Source organism: Epinephelus fuscoguttatus, linkage group LG20 (assembly GCF_011397635.1).
Source record: "Epinephelus fuscoguttatus linkage group LG20, E.fuscoguttatus.final_Chr_v1".
Taxonomy (NCBI): domain Eukaryota; kingdom Metazoa; phylum Chordata; class Actinopteri; order Perciformes; family Serranidae; genus Epinephelus; species Epinephelus fuscoguttatus.
The window spans coordinates 31,604,228-31,622,370 of NC_064771.1; the positions used below are offsets into that span (position 1 = coordinate 31,604,228).

The window sequence follows — 18,143 nt, forward strand, 5'->3', positions numbered from 1 at the left end:
CAGTAGTTTTGTTTGCTCACAGCGCCTGAAAAATGTATCTTGCAGTAACCTGGTCAGGATTTCTGGAAAGAGCTGTTGAGTTTTTTTAAATGTATTTCTTTAGCCCTTTGAGCACCACAAGCTGAGTGCCATCTAGTTCCATTATATTGGAGAGAAGGCAGATATCTCTACGGCCGATACCTCCAACACTCTGCAATAAGAGGAAACAATTGTATTTTTGATTTCTGAGTGAACTGTCCCTTTTAGATTAGAAAGTATCTTTAGCTTTCTTTAGCAAGAGTCTGAAAACACAAATGTTGTGATCCTCTCAGCTCTACGGTGTTTTATATCATCACTCCAGTCTCTGTCCACATTTTGTCTCCTCTTCACAAGTCGTTTCTGTGACACCCACCGAATTGTGCTTAATCTGGTCAGAATATCCAGTTGTTCTTTAAATGTGCACTGCTGTCATCATGGCTTTGGTCAGCGTTTTCTGGGCCCTTTTCTCAGCGACTCGGACCATTCCTAGTTTCTTGAGCAGAGATGTCACAAACACAGGTCAATATACAACACTGCTTTATATAAAATGCTACATTTACTGCCATAGATATATAGTGTCTTTATCAAAATGAAGAGACTGTGGTGTGTTAACTGTACCTCTGCCTGTAGTCTGTGACTGTCAGATTTTGGAGAGCTGTGAGCAATAACAGGAGGGTTAAATCCTTTTTTGCTCAGCAGCCAGTAGGTCTTATGAGACCCTTTACCCTGTCGTAGACACAAACACATGAAGGTATTAAAAATGTTAAAAATATTGGCTGTACATCTTATTTGGAGGGAAAAAAAGACATGCAGACTCTTAAGTCACCTTCATTTCAATTTCCCCTCTTTCCTCCAGCACAAACGATCCAGCCTGGACCAGAATGTCAGCGGTGCACTGAGATATGTGAATCTTCAGGGCTGTTATACAGAAGACAGGGACAAACATTTTGAAGGTATAGTTTTAAAACTGCTTAAAGCACTCTCCAGAAGGTTTGATTAATGAAAGTGAAGTACTGATGGTCTGAATAAACAGCCTCTGTAAAGGTATGACTCACGTAAGCTGTTACTTTCCATGCGAGAGGCCATGTTCACCGTGTCACCAAAGAGACAGTAGCGAGGCATCGTGGTGCCGACCACTCCGGCAACCACTGGACCTACGAAACCCACAAGCAAAAAGACAAACTGTGTGTATCCACTCAAATGTCTCAAATCTTTCATGTACAAACTTCAGCAAAGTTCTCAATGACAAGTGAGTAGGACAACTTTGAATGAACCAGAAATCTTGCAAACTATTGGTCGTTTATAACCACTCTTATTAAGTTTCTGGTTCCTTAAGCATTAACAATAAAATAAATCTGTCTCTTACCAGAATGTATCCCGATGCGGATTGCAAGATTCTCAGTAGGCATGTGGTGGATTCTGAAGATCTTGATTGCACTCAAGAAATGCAGAGCCATCATGGATATCTCTATAGCGTGCTGAAAGCCGTTGCTGATAGGTAGACCGCTGGCTACCATGTACGCATCGCCAATTGTTTCCACCTAAGACACAAAGATGACAAAATTTTACTACCAGTTTTTTAAAGTAACAGTGGGAAGCTGTTTTTTTTCCTGCAATAAGCAAAGTGCAGTTATATTGAAAAAACATTTAAAAGACATTTAAAAGAGTCTCACATTTTGGAGAATTTGTGAAAGGATTGCTACTACTGTCATGTCTGTGAGGTGTGTATGAAACTACAGTCCTATGTTGTGCACAACATCTTCTAACCTACATATTACAGATTATACTACCCTCAATTCATAAAGATTAAAACAGACTAAAGTCGTTGCATGTGACTTACTTTATAGACATCGTACATCTTGATAATGTCATCAAAGAGGCTGTAGAGGTCATTGAGGAACGTCACCACCTCCATCGCAGAGCTGACAGAGCACATAGACGTGAAGCCCACGATATCAGAGAAGAAGATGGTCACCATGTCGTAGCTTTGCGGCTCCACGGACTTCCCTGCCATCAGCTGATCTGCAATCGGTCTATGAACCAATGAAGCACTGACAAGGTGAGGGATGTGGTCATGGATGCCCATTCAGCCGGTGCCACCGTGGTCATGTGATTTGAATGGGTTACCATACATTGCTATTTGAATTTAAGTACCTTGGTAACATGCTGGAGAGAAGCTTGTCTGCACGGCTCTTCTCTGCTGTGAGCTGATTGGTCCTCTCCTCCACCACCTCCTCCAAGTGATTTGCATATTTCTCCAACTTTTCCACCATATTATCCAGTATATTTGCATGACTACAGTACAGAAAATCATGATCACCTCCTTTAAGGAGTTTTCCGGTTGAGTTTGCTCGTTTGTTAGCCAGTAGGACTTCTCAAATTTTCATTTTAATATTGAAAATCCTTAAAGATTCTGTATGTAACTTTTACAAAATCGCTGTTATTAGCAACACCTCTCTCTGAGGCCATGAAGTGAACTGCAATCAGCGTTTTGTTGCTTTTACTCGGTAGCCATGAGCGGGCATCGGCTAAAAAAGTGACATGAAACTGATTCTGATTGACTGCCATCTTGTTTGTAAAAGGATGAAAAGTACATTTCAATCATATTTAGCATAACGTTACCATCTACAATCTTCCTATATTTAATTTGGACCATTGGCTCCATGATACTACGTAGTTAACCGCTTGCAAATTACATTCGCTGCTGTTGAGAGCAACCATGTAGAATAGCTAAGTTACAGCTAGCTTGCTAACATTAGCTCAGGTTATGGTTAGCTTGTTCACTGCTACATCGTTCTTGGCTTGTAGAAGTGCTTTGTAATGTTACATCAACACCAATGTGTGATACATAAGTTAGTATCATGTACTGTATCACATTAGCTAGGAAGTTGTTTGGCAAGGTAGCCATCCAATAAATCCACTCACATTGTATTTTGCTAGTGATAACATCAGCGAGCAGGCACGCTAAGGTAGCCAGCTAGCTGTAGGCTTAGCTAAGCTACGCTGCATTTATCTGGCATTGGTTGCTTTGTAACGTTAGCTGAAAAAGTTATGTGCAAACGGCAAGGTAGCTAATTTACCAGCCCTGGATTCTGGATGAATTAAAAGAGAGTAATCATTTAAGCAGCATGTTGCTATATTACCTAGCTAGCGATTTGTCCATGTCAGCAAGCAAGCTAACGTTAGTTAACGTTAGCCAGCCAAAACCAAAATATCACAATATATTTCACATGTCAGCGTTTTCTCTAACGTTAGAATTATTATTATAATTTTTTTTTTACAGCTATTTTTTGGGGCATTTTTAGACTTTATTTGATAGGACAGACAAGTGTGAAAGGGGGGGAGAGAGAGAGAGAGAGAGAGAGAGAGAGAGAGAGTGACATGCATTAAAGGGCCACAGGCTGGAGTTGAAACCGGGCCTCTGCGGCAACAGCCTTGTACATGGGGCGCCTGCTCTACCACTAAGCCACCGACGCCCCTCTAACATTAGAATTTCTGTCCTCACCATGGGGAATTGAATTTAATGGATTAACTGTTTATCAGAGCACAAATGAGATAAGAATTAGCTAGCTAGGGCAGCCTGTGGACCCTCCACCTGACTCCCCACTGCAAGGACACTACTTCCCCAATACAAAAGCAGACAGTCGCTCGGACTTTAGATACATCAGCAACTCGAATTTAGTCAGTGCAAAGACCAACCCTGTGGTTCACATCGGGCTAGTGGCCAACAACAGCAACAAAGTGTGCTAATCTGGTGGGTGGCCCAGGATCAGACCTCCAGCATTGGCTCTTGTTCTGGTTGAATTCGAGATGTTACCTGTAAAATAACGGAAACGGCATGTCCGGCATGTGTGGACTCGCAGTGTGTTGTGGTGGGTGACAGTTGTTTGTTCATGCTAGTGGAATCCATCTCTTAGCTAACATTAGCTACTGTTGCACTCTGCTAAAGCTGTAGCAGATCTAAAGAGAGAAAAGAAGCTCAAGGATGCGCATCATGTCATATTTACATAGAAATCAGACCACAGACAGCTGGAGGCAACTGAGAAGGTTGGGGAAAGTTTCCGTTTTTAGATTACGTTACCACCCGTTCACCCATGGGCAATAAAAAAAATGATTAAAGTTAAGTTACATACAGAACCTTTAACATTTTTGCTATTGACTCCTTAACTACTGCACTAACTTAAAGGGATAGTGCACCCAAAAATGAAAATTCAGCCATTATCGGTTCACTCTCATGCCAAGGGAGGCTCTGGTGAAGTTTTAGAGTCCTCACATCGCTTACGGAGATACGAGGGGGGAGCGGCTAGCACACCTAATGGCAGACGGCGCCAACCAGATTAAAACGTCCAAGAACACATAATTGAAACCACAAAATATCTCCATACTGCTCGTCCGTAGTGATCCAAGTGTCCTGAAGCCCCGAAATAAAAAGTTGTTTGGAAAAACGTCATTTGAACTCTGTTTTTAGCCTCATTGTAGCCTGTAGCTCTAACTGTCTCTCTGTTGACTGTGCTCACGTGTGCGCGCTTGCGCGCAAGACCAGCGAAAGCATGTGAACACACATGAAGGCGGTGCCCATGTGTTGCGGTCTCGCTCAAGCGCACACACGTCAGCTCAGTGTACAGAGAGGTATTTAGAGCTACAGGCTACAATAAGGCTAAAAACAGAGTTTAAATGACGTTTTTCCCAAACAACTTTTTATTTCGGGGCTTCAGGACACTTGGATCACTACGGACGAGCAGTATGGAGATATTTTGTGGTTTCAATTATGTGTTCTTGGACGTTTTAATCTGGGTTGCCGTCAGCCATTAGGTGTGTTGCTACCCACTCCCCCCTCGGATCTCCGCAAGTGATGTGAGGACTCTAAAACTTCACCTGAGCCTCCCTCGGCATGAGGGTGAACAGATAATGGCTGAATTTTCATTTTTGGGTGCACTATCCCTTTAAGTGAAAACATGCATATGCATCCGATCTGAAGCCGATAACAAATGTAAGCGAGCCCCACCAAAGGTATGCGCTCAATGACTGTTGTCTAGTTTAGGACAACAAGCAAATAAATAAAATTAAAGCATGTAACCATATTACATACTGCACCTGCAGGCCTAAATTAGAGACAGGGACAACAATTTATTTCCTCACAGCATTTTAAAGCATATTATGGGTAAGGAACAAGAAAAATGTCTGAAGCCTGACCTGTCTGGGCTGATGTCCCTCAGCTGTCTCCGTATAGAAGCAAACGGTGGTCGGTGGTCTGGGTTTTCATTCCAGCAGGCCTTCAGCAGTAAGTTGATGTTCTCATCACACAGTTCCTGAGACAGAGGTGGTCGGAGGAATTCCCCTTGGTAAGGTGTCCGCAACTGCATGATAATCTCTGGAGCAAACATTGATGCAAGAAGCAAGAATCATTGTGGTGTTGGAAAACTGGGGAATTTAGTTTGAGACTTTTTTTGGCCATGCTAGCAGTGTGGCACTGGTAGACTGTCCACAACCAGACGAAATTTCTCAACAACTATTGGCCAAACAGTGGAATTACATCTGTCACATGATGCCATTAGGCCCAAGAAGACTTCTTGCCATAGAATAATCCAGTATCCAGAACATTCACATCAGCCTCAGCTGTACTGTGTTAAGTGCCAATTAGCTAATGCTAGCATGCTAACACACTAAACTTCTAGATAGTGAACATGGTACAGCATTGTCATTTTGAGCATGTTAGCATCCTCATTTATATATTAAGAAGCAACAAATTATATTCAGCCACAAAATAAGCCTGAAAAGGTGGAAATCAGAACTGATGCACGAGAGTTGTTGCACAGAGATGATTATTGGTCTGAACTGGCAGGTTTTTAGAACGTTGCAGAACGGCACATTGCAAGTACCTGTTTTCAGCTTATCGTTGGTCAGATCTTTGGTCTGAACTGGGCTTATTGCAGCCTAACACAGAACTGTTAGCATGAGCAGTCTTCGTCTTGTTATTTGTCATTTTCAGTTGAATTAATTGGACGATGCCATGCCATTATTCCAACAGCTCATAATTTCAGAGCCCCAACAACAGCACAGTATCCCAAAAACAAACACACCTTGCTCAGAACGCCTTTTCTTCAATGGCATTGTCCCAAATACAAGCACATCATTGATTATTATGCAGAAAGACTGTGGCAGGGCATGACCTGCCCTGAACAAAAGGCTTTGCTTGATGTTTACCTTTGGGCTCCAGATTGATGTCATGATAGGGACCAGACTTAGCATTGTACATGAGCTCCCACATGATGATGGCAAAGCTGTAGACGTCCGCTTTGGGCGTCCCATTGACCTGGAGTCCGACTTGTCTCAGAAGCTCGGGGGCTGTCCAGTACATCACTACAACAAATCAAATCACCACACATGTTCTCACATCTGTTTCCTGCTATGATAAATTCATAAACAATTAAAACAACACTTGGTAAACATTCGAGTGCAGCCACTGACCTTCATGATTGAGGCTATCCAGTGGGACGATCTTGTTTTTGCTGCCGTATTTAAGCTCCCACAGTCCAAAGCCAGAGAGTTTTATCTGGAGTCGACTGTCCACCAGACACGTGCTGGGCTTTAGGTTCCCGTGAAATTTCAAGTTACTTTTGTGGATGAAATCCATTCCCTAGAACACAAATAAACACACATAACACACAACACATTAAAGACTAGCTGGCCGTTACCATGTAAAAAAAAAAAAAAAACTCAGCCCATACTCTGAGTACATTTGTGAAACACTGATTGCATATGATGATTAAATTGTCTTTCCCAACACTAAATCGGTAACAACAATAACATGCTGCTTAAATGAACTGACTCACATTGACAATGTCATAAGCAAAGGAGAGCTTGAACATCGCATCCAGCTCAACATCTGTAAACTTCAGGACATCCTGCAGAAAAAAATAACAGCAGCATCTTCAAGTTAAATATCTAATTACACACTTAAAATTACCGGTCAATATAGTATTGAGACGGTACTGAGTTACAATACAAAACGTAAAAGTGTCAGTTCTGCAGTGATACTTCACAGTAAGAAGTAAAAGTGTGTGTACATGCAGTAGAGGCTGAGACACTGACCTTCAGACTGCCTTTCCTGCAGTACTGGGTGACCACACAGACATTTGGTGGCTCAGTGCAAACACCAAAGAATTGCACCAAGTTCTCGTGTTTCATTTCTTTCATCTGTCTTAAAAAGTTTGAGATGGTCAGGCACACAATAACTGTATATATTTCATGAGTGCTGAAAATGTTCACTACTATATCTTAAATAGTTGTGGGGAAAAAAGCAGTCTTATTTTAAGTTGAAGATATTTCTTCTTCATTATGAACGTTACATATACCTCTTTTTAGTTACATTTCCTCTATCTAGACCTTTACATTTATTTAAACAAATATAAAAAAACAGAAGAACAAAAAAATCAAAATGTATGTTGGATCAAGAACAACATGAGGAACTTTACCATATTGAACTCTGCAATAACTGAAGGTTTGTGGAAGTTAGTGCAAACAGGATTCTTGATGTACTTGATGGCCACTTGATTTCCCTGTATGGAACAAAAAAAAAAAAAAAAAAACATTAGGAAAATGCATTTATTCCTGTATACGCTGTAGCCTGACGTGCACCTCCCCAGAAATGTAATGCCAGGTTTTGGCGTTGCAGACCTCCTGTCTAATTTTGTAAGCTGAAACCATTTCCCTCAGTGGAAACGAAGCTTTTATTTATTTTAATTTCACAGATAAGAAACAATAAATTGTGAACACAGTAAATCCTCCACAAAAATAGCATTTTAAGTCTTGTGTGTGATTTATCCAGGTCTCATATGAGCAGAGGAAATCTCTGCTAGTCACTAGGCTAATTTATACAATGTAAAATGCCATAGGCTTGTGCTAATAACGTTAGCATGTTGTATTTGTTTGGAAAACATGTTTAGTATAAGACAGTTGTTTTGTCGGTGAACCTTGTGAGCTGTATGGAGCTGAATTTTGTAACGTTACCTTTGTTAAATGTTGCTGTTGTCCCTGGTTTTATATGAGTAGAGGAAAAGTCTGCTAGCTGCTAGGCTAATTTATACAATGTAAAATGCTATAGGCTTGTGCTAATAATGTTAGCATCTATTTGTGGGGAAAATGTGTCCAGATAAAGACAAGTGTTTGTCTGTGAATGCTGCGAGTTATAGTGAAGCTGATTGGTGTACTTGTTTTCGAATTTGTCTCTATTAAGCCATGTTTAATGTGTGTTTAATGTTTGTTTTGAATCAACTAAACTTTACAGTACTTGGCAGAAACCCCACTGCCCACTAGTGTTTTGGAGGTGTAACTGCAGAGTGACACAGACACACCACCGCAGTATAAATGCTAACAACAGGTGGTTGTGCGTGTGGTTGGAGGGGTTGCTGTCATACACCCATATTTTGCTGAGGTGAATACACAGGTGTGTGATGGGGATGCGATTTCTAAGGTGGATAAGCATTTTGCTAAAGAAATAAGCTGTTTGTTTTGATAATTTGCTCGTTGCATTGGCTCCAAATCCTACAGATCCTTTGATGTGAATATTTAAAAATACATTGTTAAAGCTAATTTATGGAGGACGATGGGTCATTGCATCTTCTCCCCAGTCATTCAGGGAGGCTCAAGGAAAAACTTTTTGTAGCTAACAAAAACAAAGTCACACCCCAGCCACCCTGTACCTCTGATAAGTAAAGAACAGTCCCTTGTATAAGGGTATATAGCAGATTACATTGGCTGGCGTTAAACTGAATAAGATGGTACCTGGTAGAGACCTATGGTGGTGTAGATGTTTTCTTTCCCTGTCTTGTCCCTCAGGCCGAAACTGTTATTGGAGAAAGTGGACTGAGAGCTGCTGCTCATGCTCTGACTGGCTGTGGTGCTCAGAGATAAACCCTGAAATCCCTGGACGAGACACAAACACACCAAACAAGCCTGTAAACACAAAACCAGACAGGCAAACACACTCATACATGCATGCTCATGCTTCTTTTGTTCTTCATCAGTGTTTGGTGCTCATACTGAGTGCTCCCTGATGATGGTGATATCACTGTAGTTGATCAGCCACCAGCAGGCGTCTTCGAGCCTCGTCTGGAGACGTAACTTCTGCAGAATGAGGACCCCGATGCACAAAACTGCCAGTACACCAATGACGGGGAAGGTCACGAGCAGAGCCAGCAGGATTATGTCTACTAGCCATTAAGATAGCAAATCATGACGGTGGTTAGCTTGGCCTGTTTGGTTTATTTTATGGAAACATAATATATGGATAATTGGTGTATTTAGTGGTTGCATAATTAGAAAAGTGTTACTTTTACCATTACTGAGCCATTCACAGAGTTCATTGTTGAACCCACACTCTGGTTTGTCAGAGGGACGTCTTCCGCTCGGCCAGACCACAGAGGCAAACATAGATGTTGGCCTGAAATGACATTTGTTTTTAGTGTGATTCCCCAAAATGAGTTTGTAAAAAAAAAAAAAAAAAAAGTTGGATTGTTGGATATATTAGATGTACATATTTTACCAGACAGCTTTGGTGTGACTGTCATAATGGAGGATGGGTACAAACTTGGTGACGTCTCCTACATGCTGCAGGTCATAAATGGAATAGTCCACATTTCTCTCCCCCTCATCGTCAAAGTGGACCAGTCCAGAGGCGCCTGTAATGAAAACCAGTGGTGGAAAGTATGTTTACTTAAGTTTATTTAAGTACAATTCTGATGTATGTACTTGAGTATTTCCATTTTATGCTACTTTGTACTACACTATATTTCAGAGGGAAATATTGTACTTGTAACATAATAATATATTCATATTCATATTATTAATTTTATGGGTTAAGCCACTTTTATTCCTACTCATCATATTTTGACGCATTAGCTTTTTTGTTGTATTTTGACACAGAGAGTTCGACGAATCTCAAGCGATGACTGTATACAAAGATGGACGAGTATGGCCACGGCGTCATTTGGAGCCAGAGTCTGCCCTGTAGATACCTCAGCAATAAGGAGTCTCTTCTGCGCAACCCAATGGTGAGCAATGCCACTGATCACGGGCACTTGATTGCCACACACAGCTGTCAATCATGATGTCAGACCCCCTTTTGGACACTGCCCAAGCGGCGTATTTTAAACCCTGGAAGTGAGACCAGACTGACTCTGCAAAATGAGTTCTCCTACAGAGATCTGAATACTTCTTCCAACACAGTTTAAGAGTACCAAACCACATTTACCTTTTAGCAGATCTCTTGTCATTTCTTTGTAAAAAGCTTTACGAACACTCAGTTACCAACCGTCAAATCGAATGTGGTGTTTATTTTTTAATCTCTGCAGCAGCTGCCGTCCGTCACGAGGGTCTTTGCCATCTTTGAGGACTTCCTTCAGTCCCATCGCATAAAGAAGCACCGCATCATGCAGGTAGGCAGAGTACGGGCTAACCTGAAATAAGAAAAATAAAATGATAGTCAAGTGCTCAGACATCTTAATAATCAGTTTCTCACATGGTTGATGGGTGCTTACCTCTCTTTCGGATGTCAGGTTGCTCTGAAACGGGTGTCCTCTCAGTCTGTCAAAAACCTGCTCAAAGAAGTCATAATACTCGTAGCCTTCGTAGGCTTTCTGGCCGATGATGAAGGTCATATCAAAAGCTCGTCTGGCGGCATTGTGGATTTTGTTGTTCAGGGCGTATTTCCACAAGTTATCCTGCTCAGGAAAAAGATGGATACAAAACCCATGAAAAACAGCTTAAAGAGGTATGGAAGATAATAAGTTTGATCTTTTTTCAGTGCTTATCCAGAGTTTAAGTTCTGCCTGACAGTACAACAATTACCTCAATTAAATGTGTGTGTAACTGTATATCTAAAGTTTGACTCACCACACTGCCACTGACCTCAAAGTGCTGTATCAGGAAGAACACAAAGTCGCCATTCATTAGACCCTGTCGCTCAGCCTCCAGCAACAGAGCCATTGAATCATCTTTGTTTGTTAGCACCACAATCACTGGAGGGCAGGAAACATTTAGAAGCCAAATCAGCAGTATAAATATGACTTTAAAGAGCCAGAAACAAAGTACTTCTCTTCTTACCTCTGGCGACTGTTGAGATGAACTGAATATTTTGATACAACAGCTCAGGATTGCTGGTATCAAACTTGACTGCCGCAGCCACGTTGAATTTTTCTCTCAGCGGATTCTCAATGGTGTCCCACAAAGCGTCGACTTTGTCCCAAGTGTTTGAATCCAACCCCCCTCCGATCATCGCTACGTGACTCCACCCGAAGAACTCCAGGGTCTTCACCAGGACCTCTGCGCTTCTTTTAAGAGGGGGCACAATTTTGATGTAGGAGTCATAGATTTCACTGTTGTCCATTTTGGAGGACTGTCCCACAAAGGCAAACATTGGGATGTTCCAAGTGGAAGCAATGAGACCGGTAACCTAGAAATAATTCGAAATAATATTAGAAATTAGCACTTGATCATTTATACCAGTGGTCCCCAACGTGTCCAGCCACAGGGTCCAGATTTCTCCTTAGTCATTAGTTCAAGGTCCACACAGATTAATACATTTGGCGGCATATTTTTGCTTGGCGATGTGTCAAGCTAGTTTGCTGTCCTTGTCAAGAAGCTGTTCATTATTTACTCACTCTACAGCAGGACATGGCACCTCAAAATAAAAGCTCTGTGCTGGAAATTCACTGTCCTTCGAAAATAAAGTGTCTTTTTACAAAGTGGATACATTCGCAAGTCACTTGCAGTCCATTCACAATGGACCCACGTCCCACTTTTGGACTGCAACCCACCAGTTAGGAACTGCTGATCTATACTGTAATAACCTGTCTGTCTATGGGCTGGTTTACACTCTCTTTATGTATAAAAAAAGATACTTCCATTTGTTATAAATCTCACTGCCCTCATACGTCCATGCGTCCTTTATGTAAAATGCAAAAGTTTCACACAACAAATGAGGCAGTAGTGGAAGAAGTCGTAATACTGTACCTTTTAACAGAGGCAGTGTTGCAGATGGCAATGTCTGTTATGCCATTAAATACACAGTGACATGTAGATGGAGAATTGTTTTCACTGTATTACCGATTTATTCTGTTTCACCATCTTTTAATGTTTGTAATGACTACACTACACTTCCCCCATGATCTCCGGTGGTACTGCTCTGTTTCGTCTATATCTGTAAGCTTTAAGAAAACCTGAAGGCTGAAGACTCCATTCATGTCTATATACACATCTAACATTGAGCATCAATGAGCCCTATTAAGTCTGTTGAAAGGAGGTTATATGGAAAGACACCTCACAGTTCCCCACACACACACACATCAAGTCACTCAACCAGAAATGATTATGAATGAGTTTAATCATCAGTCTTTACATATTTACCGGTAGTTTCTTGAGAACATGGCAGTGATGAGATATTACCAGCTCCCTATCCAGAAAGTCTGAAATCTGAAATACAGATTTTTCCTTTCACCTGTCTGTTATTTATCAATCTAGATCGTTTTGGTGTGGGTTGGCGAGTGTTCAAGATATTTTTTTCGACTGAACTACACCTGCTAACCATATCAGTTCAGAATTGATGGTTCCCTCTGTGCAGCTATACAGTCGTCAACTTTAGTTAGATACAAAGAAAATAGTTCCTACATGAAACTGCTCACAACAATGTCTGTGGATTATCTTGAGTAACTGGGTCATGATTTCTGGAACAAGACGTTGCTGTTGAGTGTTTCAGATGTATTGTTTGGTGCTTTGAGCACCACAAACTGAGTGCCATCGAGTTCTATTATATTTGAGAGAAGGCAGACATCTCTACGGCCGATATCTCCAACACTCTGCAACTCACATCAAAACAATCTAGACTGATAAGCAGCACTACAGGTGAGAGGAAGAACATGCATTTTTGATTTTGGGGTGAACTGTCCCTTTAAGAGTCTCAATTATTGTGTAAGCTCATTTGACTATCAACTTTAACAATAAATACACACACACACACACACACACACACACACACACACACACATATGTACATACACACAGACATTTATATATAAACTGAAGAGAAGTGGACCAAAGCTAGACACCTGTGGAACTCCTGTTTTACTCTAAAAAAGTGACACACAAAAAAAAAAACAGATCTAATGCATGAAAAATAAATTTCCACATCACATGAATCATACCTCGGCTTCTTCAGGACACGCCGGACCAAATAGTGCAGACACGTTCTCCCTCCACACCTGGTTAATGAATCCTCCCAGGGAGACTTTGGGATTACAGTCTGTATCCGTGTACACAAAATCCAGACTGTAGTTCCCCAGGAGGGAGGGGTTGGTGTTCACCTTGTCCACGGCTATCTGCAAGGCCGAGCCCAGCCGCAGGGCACTGAAGGGGGACGAGATATTCCAGGGGGCCTGGAAGCCAATGATCAGCTTGTTAGACCTGTTGGTGTCGTTATTGATGACAGCGACAGCCATCAGTGTGAAGTGAAGAACCAGTATGTACCTCATGTCGGGAGAATACGTTGCCCTCCACATCACTCTCACCCTGTCAGGTGCTTCATGTTCACAGGGTTTAAATACCCATCCTCCCTGGTGATGATGGACACGCTGGTCAGGGAGGAGAAAATGTAAATATGAGGAGAAGGGTGGGAGGTACAAAGAAGCATTAAGTCCATTAATTTCTATTCTGTTCTCCTCATTAGAGAGGATTCTTGTATCACCATTACGTTTAAAACCCCCTGCTTGAAATCACTGGACGTTTTTAAAGCAATCAAGGAGGACTTCTTTTTATAGCGTTTCTCTGAAGGTAGATGATGACGAAATCAGTGCTTACAATAAGAAGCAGAATTTCTGTATGTGTGAAGGTTTCATGGCTCACATTTCTTTCTCAAAGTGTCTAAAATCAAAAATGATATTCAACTATTTAACTAGAAGTATTCAGAGCTTTACTGAAGTAGCAATGCTGCAATGTAAAAATACTCTGTTACAACTCAAAGTCCTGCTTTCAAACTTAAAGTACAGTTAAAGTACAAAAATAAAATAAAATAATAAATTAAAATATACTCAAAGTACCAAAAGTAAAAGCACTCATTATCTACAGTGGCCCACTTCAGAATAATATATGTTATTATTGTGGTGTTTTCTCATAGAATGAGCCGTTTATATGTTCATGAGGATCAAGGCTAAATCTAGATGTCCAGACTTCACCGCACCTGCAGAATCGCAGACTTTGCGATGCATGATCCCGGGAAGTCTGGGAGTGCTTAGGGCTGCCCAAATCCACAATTCACCCGGTCCACAAGACGGACTTTCTGCAGACTTCCAGAGAGTCTGCAGGGGCAGATGAGCAGACAGAATATGACAGCAGTTACAATGATTGTAATTATTGCTCGAACGTTTCCATGGCAATGAGTAAAACAGACTTGAGGCCTGTCTTGTGGTCTCTGCCCTCGCAAGACTATACATGATGACGGTGAACTTGTCACGGTACGTACGACTGAAGTCCCTGAGGGACAAGTCCTCTCCCACAGAGTCCGCCATGTTGTTTCTACAGTAGCCCAGAACAGACAAACCAGCCAATGGCTCTAGATAGGAGATTTCACTTTTTTTGCACTGGCCATCTTAGTTACTTACTCATACATGCTTGGCATAAGAGGGAACACTTCACTCTGCAACCTTGCCACTACATGTGACTAAATCATACATGTTAGACATTTAAATAGGGGTACAGGTACTCTAGTACTGCAGAGGGTATGTGAGATTTTTAAAAATGCTAATTTAAAAGATGTATCAGTCATGCATGATTCCCAAAGTAATAATATTATAATAAGTTAGGTTACATTATTGTAAAAAGTTTGAGAACCACTGGCCTGACCTTTAATAATACATCATATTTATCAGTTGATTTATATTTTGTATTAATAACTACATTTTGCAAAGTAACTAAAGCTATCGGATAAATATAGAACAGTAAAAAGACAATATTTACCTCTGAAATATTGTGAAGTAAAAGTGTAAAGAAGAATAAAATGGAAATACTCAAGTACAAATATGTATGTAAAGTATAAGTAGCAATATCGCACCAAAATTAAAGTACAGTACTTGATTAAATGTTCTCAGTTACTTTCCACCACTGCTCATCTGATATTGTTAAGGCAGATTTGGGTGAGATAATTCACTGATTAGATTTTATCAACCATAGATCAGTAAACTCCAAAGGTACCACATCCTGTCTGCCTCTAGTTATCGCTCACATTCATAAACCCACAGCCAAAGTTCATCACAGTCTCTTCATATCCACTGCACTCAAACACACACACACACACACACAGACCAGAAGTGGAAAACGACTGTTTATTTAAATAAATTTTAATTTAATTAAGACAAATAAAGTGAAAATTGTGTTGGAGCCCTTGGGGGAGTGTTATCTGCAGAAACCAGATGAGGCAGGTTGAGCCTTGTTCAGTGGCAGCGAGAGAAGTTCACACACACCTGTGTGCACTTTAAGGTGCTAATGACCACAGGTGGGCAGATTGTGCATTAGTGCTGTTGCTGGCTTCAGCTGCTTATTTTTCCTTCCCAGGAGATTCCTGCTCAACCTGGCCCCAAATCACCTCTGCTAATCCCACCAGGTAACCTCTCAAAGCTTCTCCTAATGAACCTTTACCTTCAGCTTACCGTCCAGCAGAAATCAGTCACACATGACGACATGTTAGATGTTTAGCACAGTGTTTGTTAAGTAAATATATAAAGCTTTGAGTGGAGAATGTGTTTGTCAGTTTAATTGATGTATCTGTCATTTAGTGTCTGTTTAATCTTTGTTTTACAAAATGAAAAGTTAAATTCAAAAGCAGGAAAATGTACCGTAGCCTCTGGTGGCTAGTTTTAGCAAACTTTAGCTAGAGTCAGTTTGCTGTCTTTATGACTACTCTGCTACTGCTACATTTTAGCCTTCAGCATTATTTTGTAATGTCTCCATGGTGGCTGCCGTCCAGAAAATGTTGCGTTGTGTCACTTTAATCAGTGAGATCAAGGTGTACGAGGTGCAATTTCACATTATCTTTCTGAGTTTAATATGAAACATCAAAGAACACAGACACAGTGTACTGCACAGTCTGCTGATAAGTTTCTGGCCTGAGCACATGTGAATATGTTTAAAGTAATGTTCAAGAGTTATTTTCATTCAGTTAAATTAACATTCAGTGCTGTTTAAAAAATATTTTGTCCTGTTCAATGGCTAATTAAAGTTTGCTGAGCTCTCCTGATTTGACCAGTGCAGAACTGAGGTCAGTTTTACAGAGACATTAGACTGGTCTTTAGTGTTAGGCCTGTTTTAATTCTGCTCTTAGATCAGTCTAATGCAACTGGGGACAGTTTTACAAGAAGTAAAGACTTGCATGTATTTTATTCATGAAGGTTATAATGTTCAGTTTTTGCTGAAAGTGTTTCATTGAACAGTGTGTTCATTTTGGAGGCTGTAGTTTGCATTGTTTGTCCAACCCATTTCTGTGAAGTTAGACTGGATACATGTATGTAACATTTGATTTTTAAAGGAATACCTCACTTGCAAAATGACTATTTGTTTATCAATTACTAACCCCGTGTTACACTGAATTTTGTAAAGAACACTTTGTTTTTCTTGTATATCTCCATGTTGAACAAAGAATTCAAAAACTGAGAATTCTTGATGAATTGAAGTCATAGGGGTCCGCGTCAAAACATCTGCTTACAAACCTTCACACAACTACTGCAGTATAATCCACGTCTCATTTATCCAGTCATATGCCCAGTACTTCCCAAACAGACGGCCCTTTCCAAAGGGGAACTAAACTAAAAGCCAGAGTCCATTGACAAAACTAATTTTAACTTGCTGAACACAGGAGCTGCTGGTCTACCACAGTCTCGATCAGTTAGTTAGTTATTGTTATTATGTGACTTTGAGTCCAAACTAACCTGTTAAAACACCAAAGTCACACAGTAGTGCAAACAAACTGACTGACTGAGGCAGCAGTAGACCAGCGGCTCCTGTGTTCAGCTAGCTAAAATTACTGTTTTTGTCAATGGAGTCTGGCTTTGAAGAGAACATAGATAAGTGTCAGTTCAGGTCCTCATTGGAAAGGGCTGTCTGTTTGGGAAGTACTGAGCATACGACTTGATAAATGAGACTTGGATTATACTGCACAAGTTATTTTTGAGTTTGTAAAGGATTTTTTTTTTTTTTTTTGTAGAATGGTTTGCTGTTTTTAAATGTGGCCCCCGTCTACTTAAATTCATCAAGAATTTATTTCCATTTTTTGGATTCTTCGTTCACTGTGGAGGCATGTGAGATAAAGTTGTCTTCGCAAATTCAGCATAACACAGAGTGAGTAATTGATACACTAATGGTCATTTGGAGGTTGAAGTATTTCTTTTTGTATATGACATTCAGAGCATCAGTATAGCAGCAACCACTATTTTTATGTAAAGATACTAATGAAGAAACAATGCCCCGAGCAGAGAATGAGGTCACACTCCCTCTGTGTGTATTGTAACTGAGCTTCTCTGTTCTTTGTTGTGGTAGCCGGTCCCTCTGCATGTGCATGTTAGCGCATGTGAGACCTTGTGTGTATATCGCACTGGCTAGCTAATTATTACCTCTTTGCAATACACTCATACTATGATCATTGCTGATAACGGAGTCACAGAAGGTAACGCCCACCCTCCAGTTTCCACCTGGTGAACACCTATATCTAGCTGATAGCTGCCAGCTCAGCCACCTTCATGTTGAGAACCATGTTCATACAATCAGAATCAGACTCTGAATCGGACTGTTGTCGACGATAAACCAGTTATAGGTTAAATTTACTACTTAAAGTTTACTGCACTGTGTGCCACCTAAGTCTGGTGGGAGCTAAAGTTAGCTAACGTTGCCTCTCCTTCGGAAATTATCACTTGTAATGCTATCCCGACCCAACAGCGTGGCTGTGGAAACATTGTGCCCACCCTACAGTCTCCCCCCTGGTCAGTAAGTGGCTCAGTTTTGAGCTGCAAACCCCTTTTAGCTCAGCACAGCTACTGGTGCTAACATAGTTAACCATGCTAAAGGGGTTTTGTGGCTCAAAATTAAGT

At 40.9% G+C, this 18,143-nt stretch overlaps 2 protein-coding genes across 3 annotated transcripts in view; one reads left to right on the top strand and one right to left on the bottom strand.

Moving 5' to 3' along the window:
* On the bottom strand, nt 1-13,544 carry gucy2g (guanylate cyclase 2g). The gene is made up of 22 exons (XM_049564438.1): nt 13,218-13,544; nt 11,122-11,470; nt 10,927-11,036; nt 10,557-10,739; nt 10,331-10,475; nt 9,563-9,698; nt 9,357-9,460; nt 9,061-9,227; nt 8,803-8,943; nt 7,494-7,577; nt 7,111-7,215; nt 6,852-6,923; nt 6,487-6,655; nt 6,223-6,378; nt 5,212-5,389; nt 2,173-2,313; nt 1,859-2,051; nt 1,385-1,559; nt 1,074-1,172; nt 845-936; nt 637-744; nt 1-511 (listed from the first exon to the last, which is right to left on the bottom strand). The coding sequence occupies exons 1-22, from the start codon at nt 13,542-13,544 to the stop codon at nt 431-433; spliced, it is 3,315 nt and encodes a 1,104-aa protein (XP_049420395.1). The 3' UTR covers nt 1-430.
* The window catches only part of acsl5 (acyl-CoA synthetase long chain family member 5), a 22,159-nt gene continuing 14,012 nt past the window's right edge, over nt 9,997-18,143 (top strand). Inside the window, exons 1-3 of one of the 2 annotated variants that reach the window (XM_049564442.1) lie at nt 9,997-10,070; nt 10,371-10,454; nt 15,619-15,667. The gene's annotated coding sequence lies outside the window, so the exon portion shown is untranslated. Of the gene's footprint in view, nt 10,071-10,370; nt 10,455-15,548; nt 15,668-18,143 lie in introns of those variants that run through there. The other variant, XM_049564441.1, reaches the window with a different exon arrangement.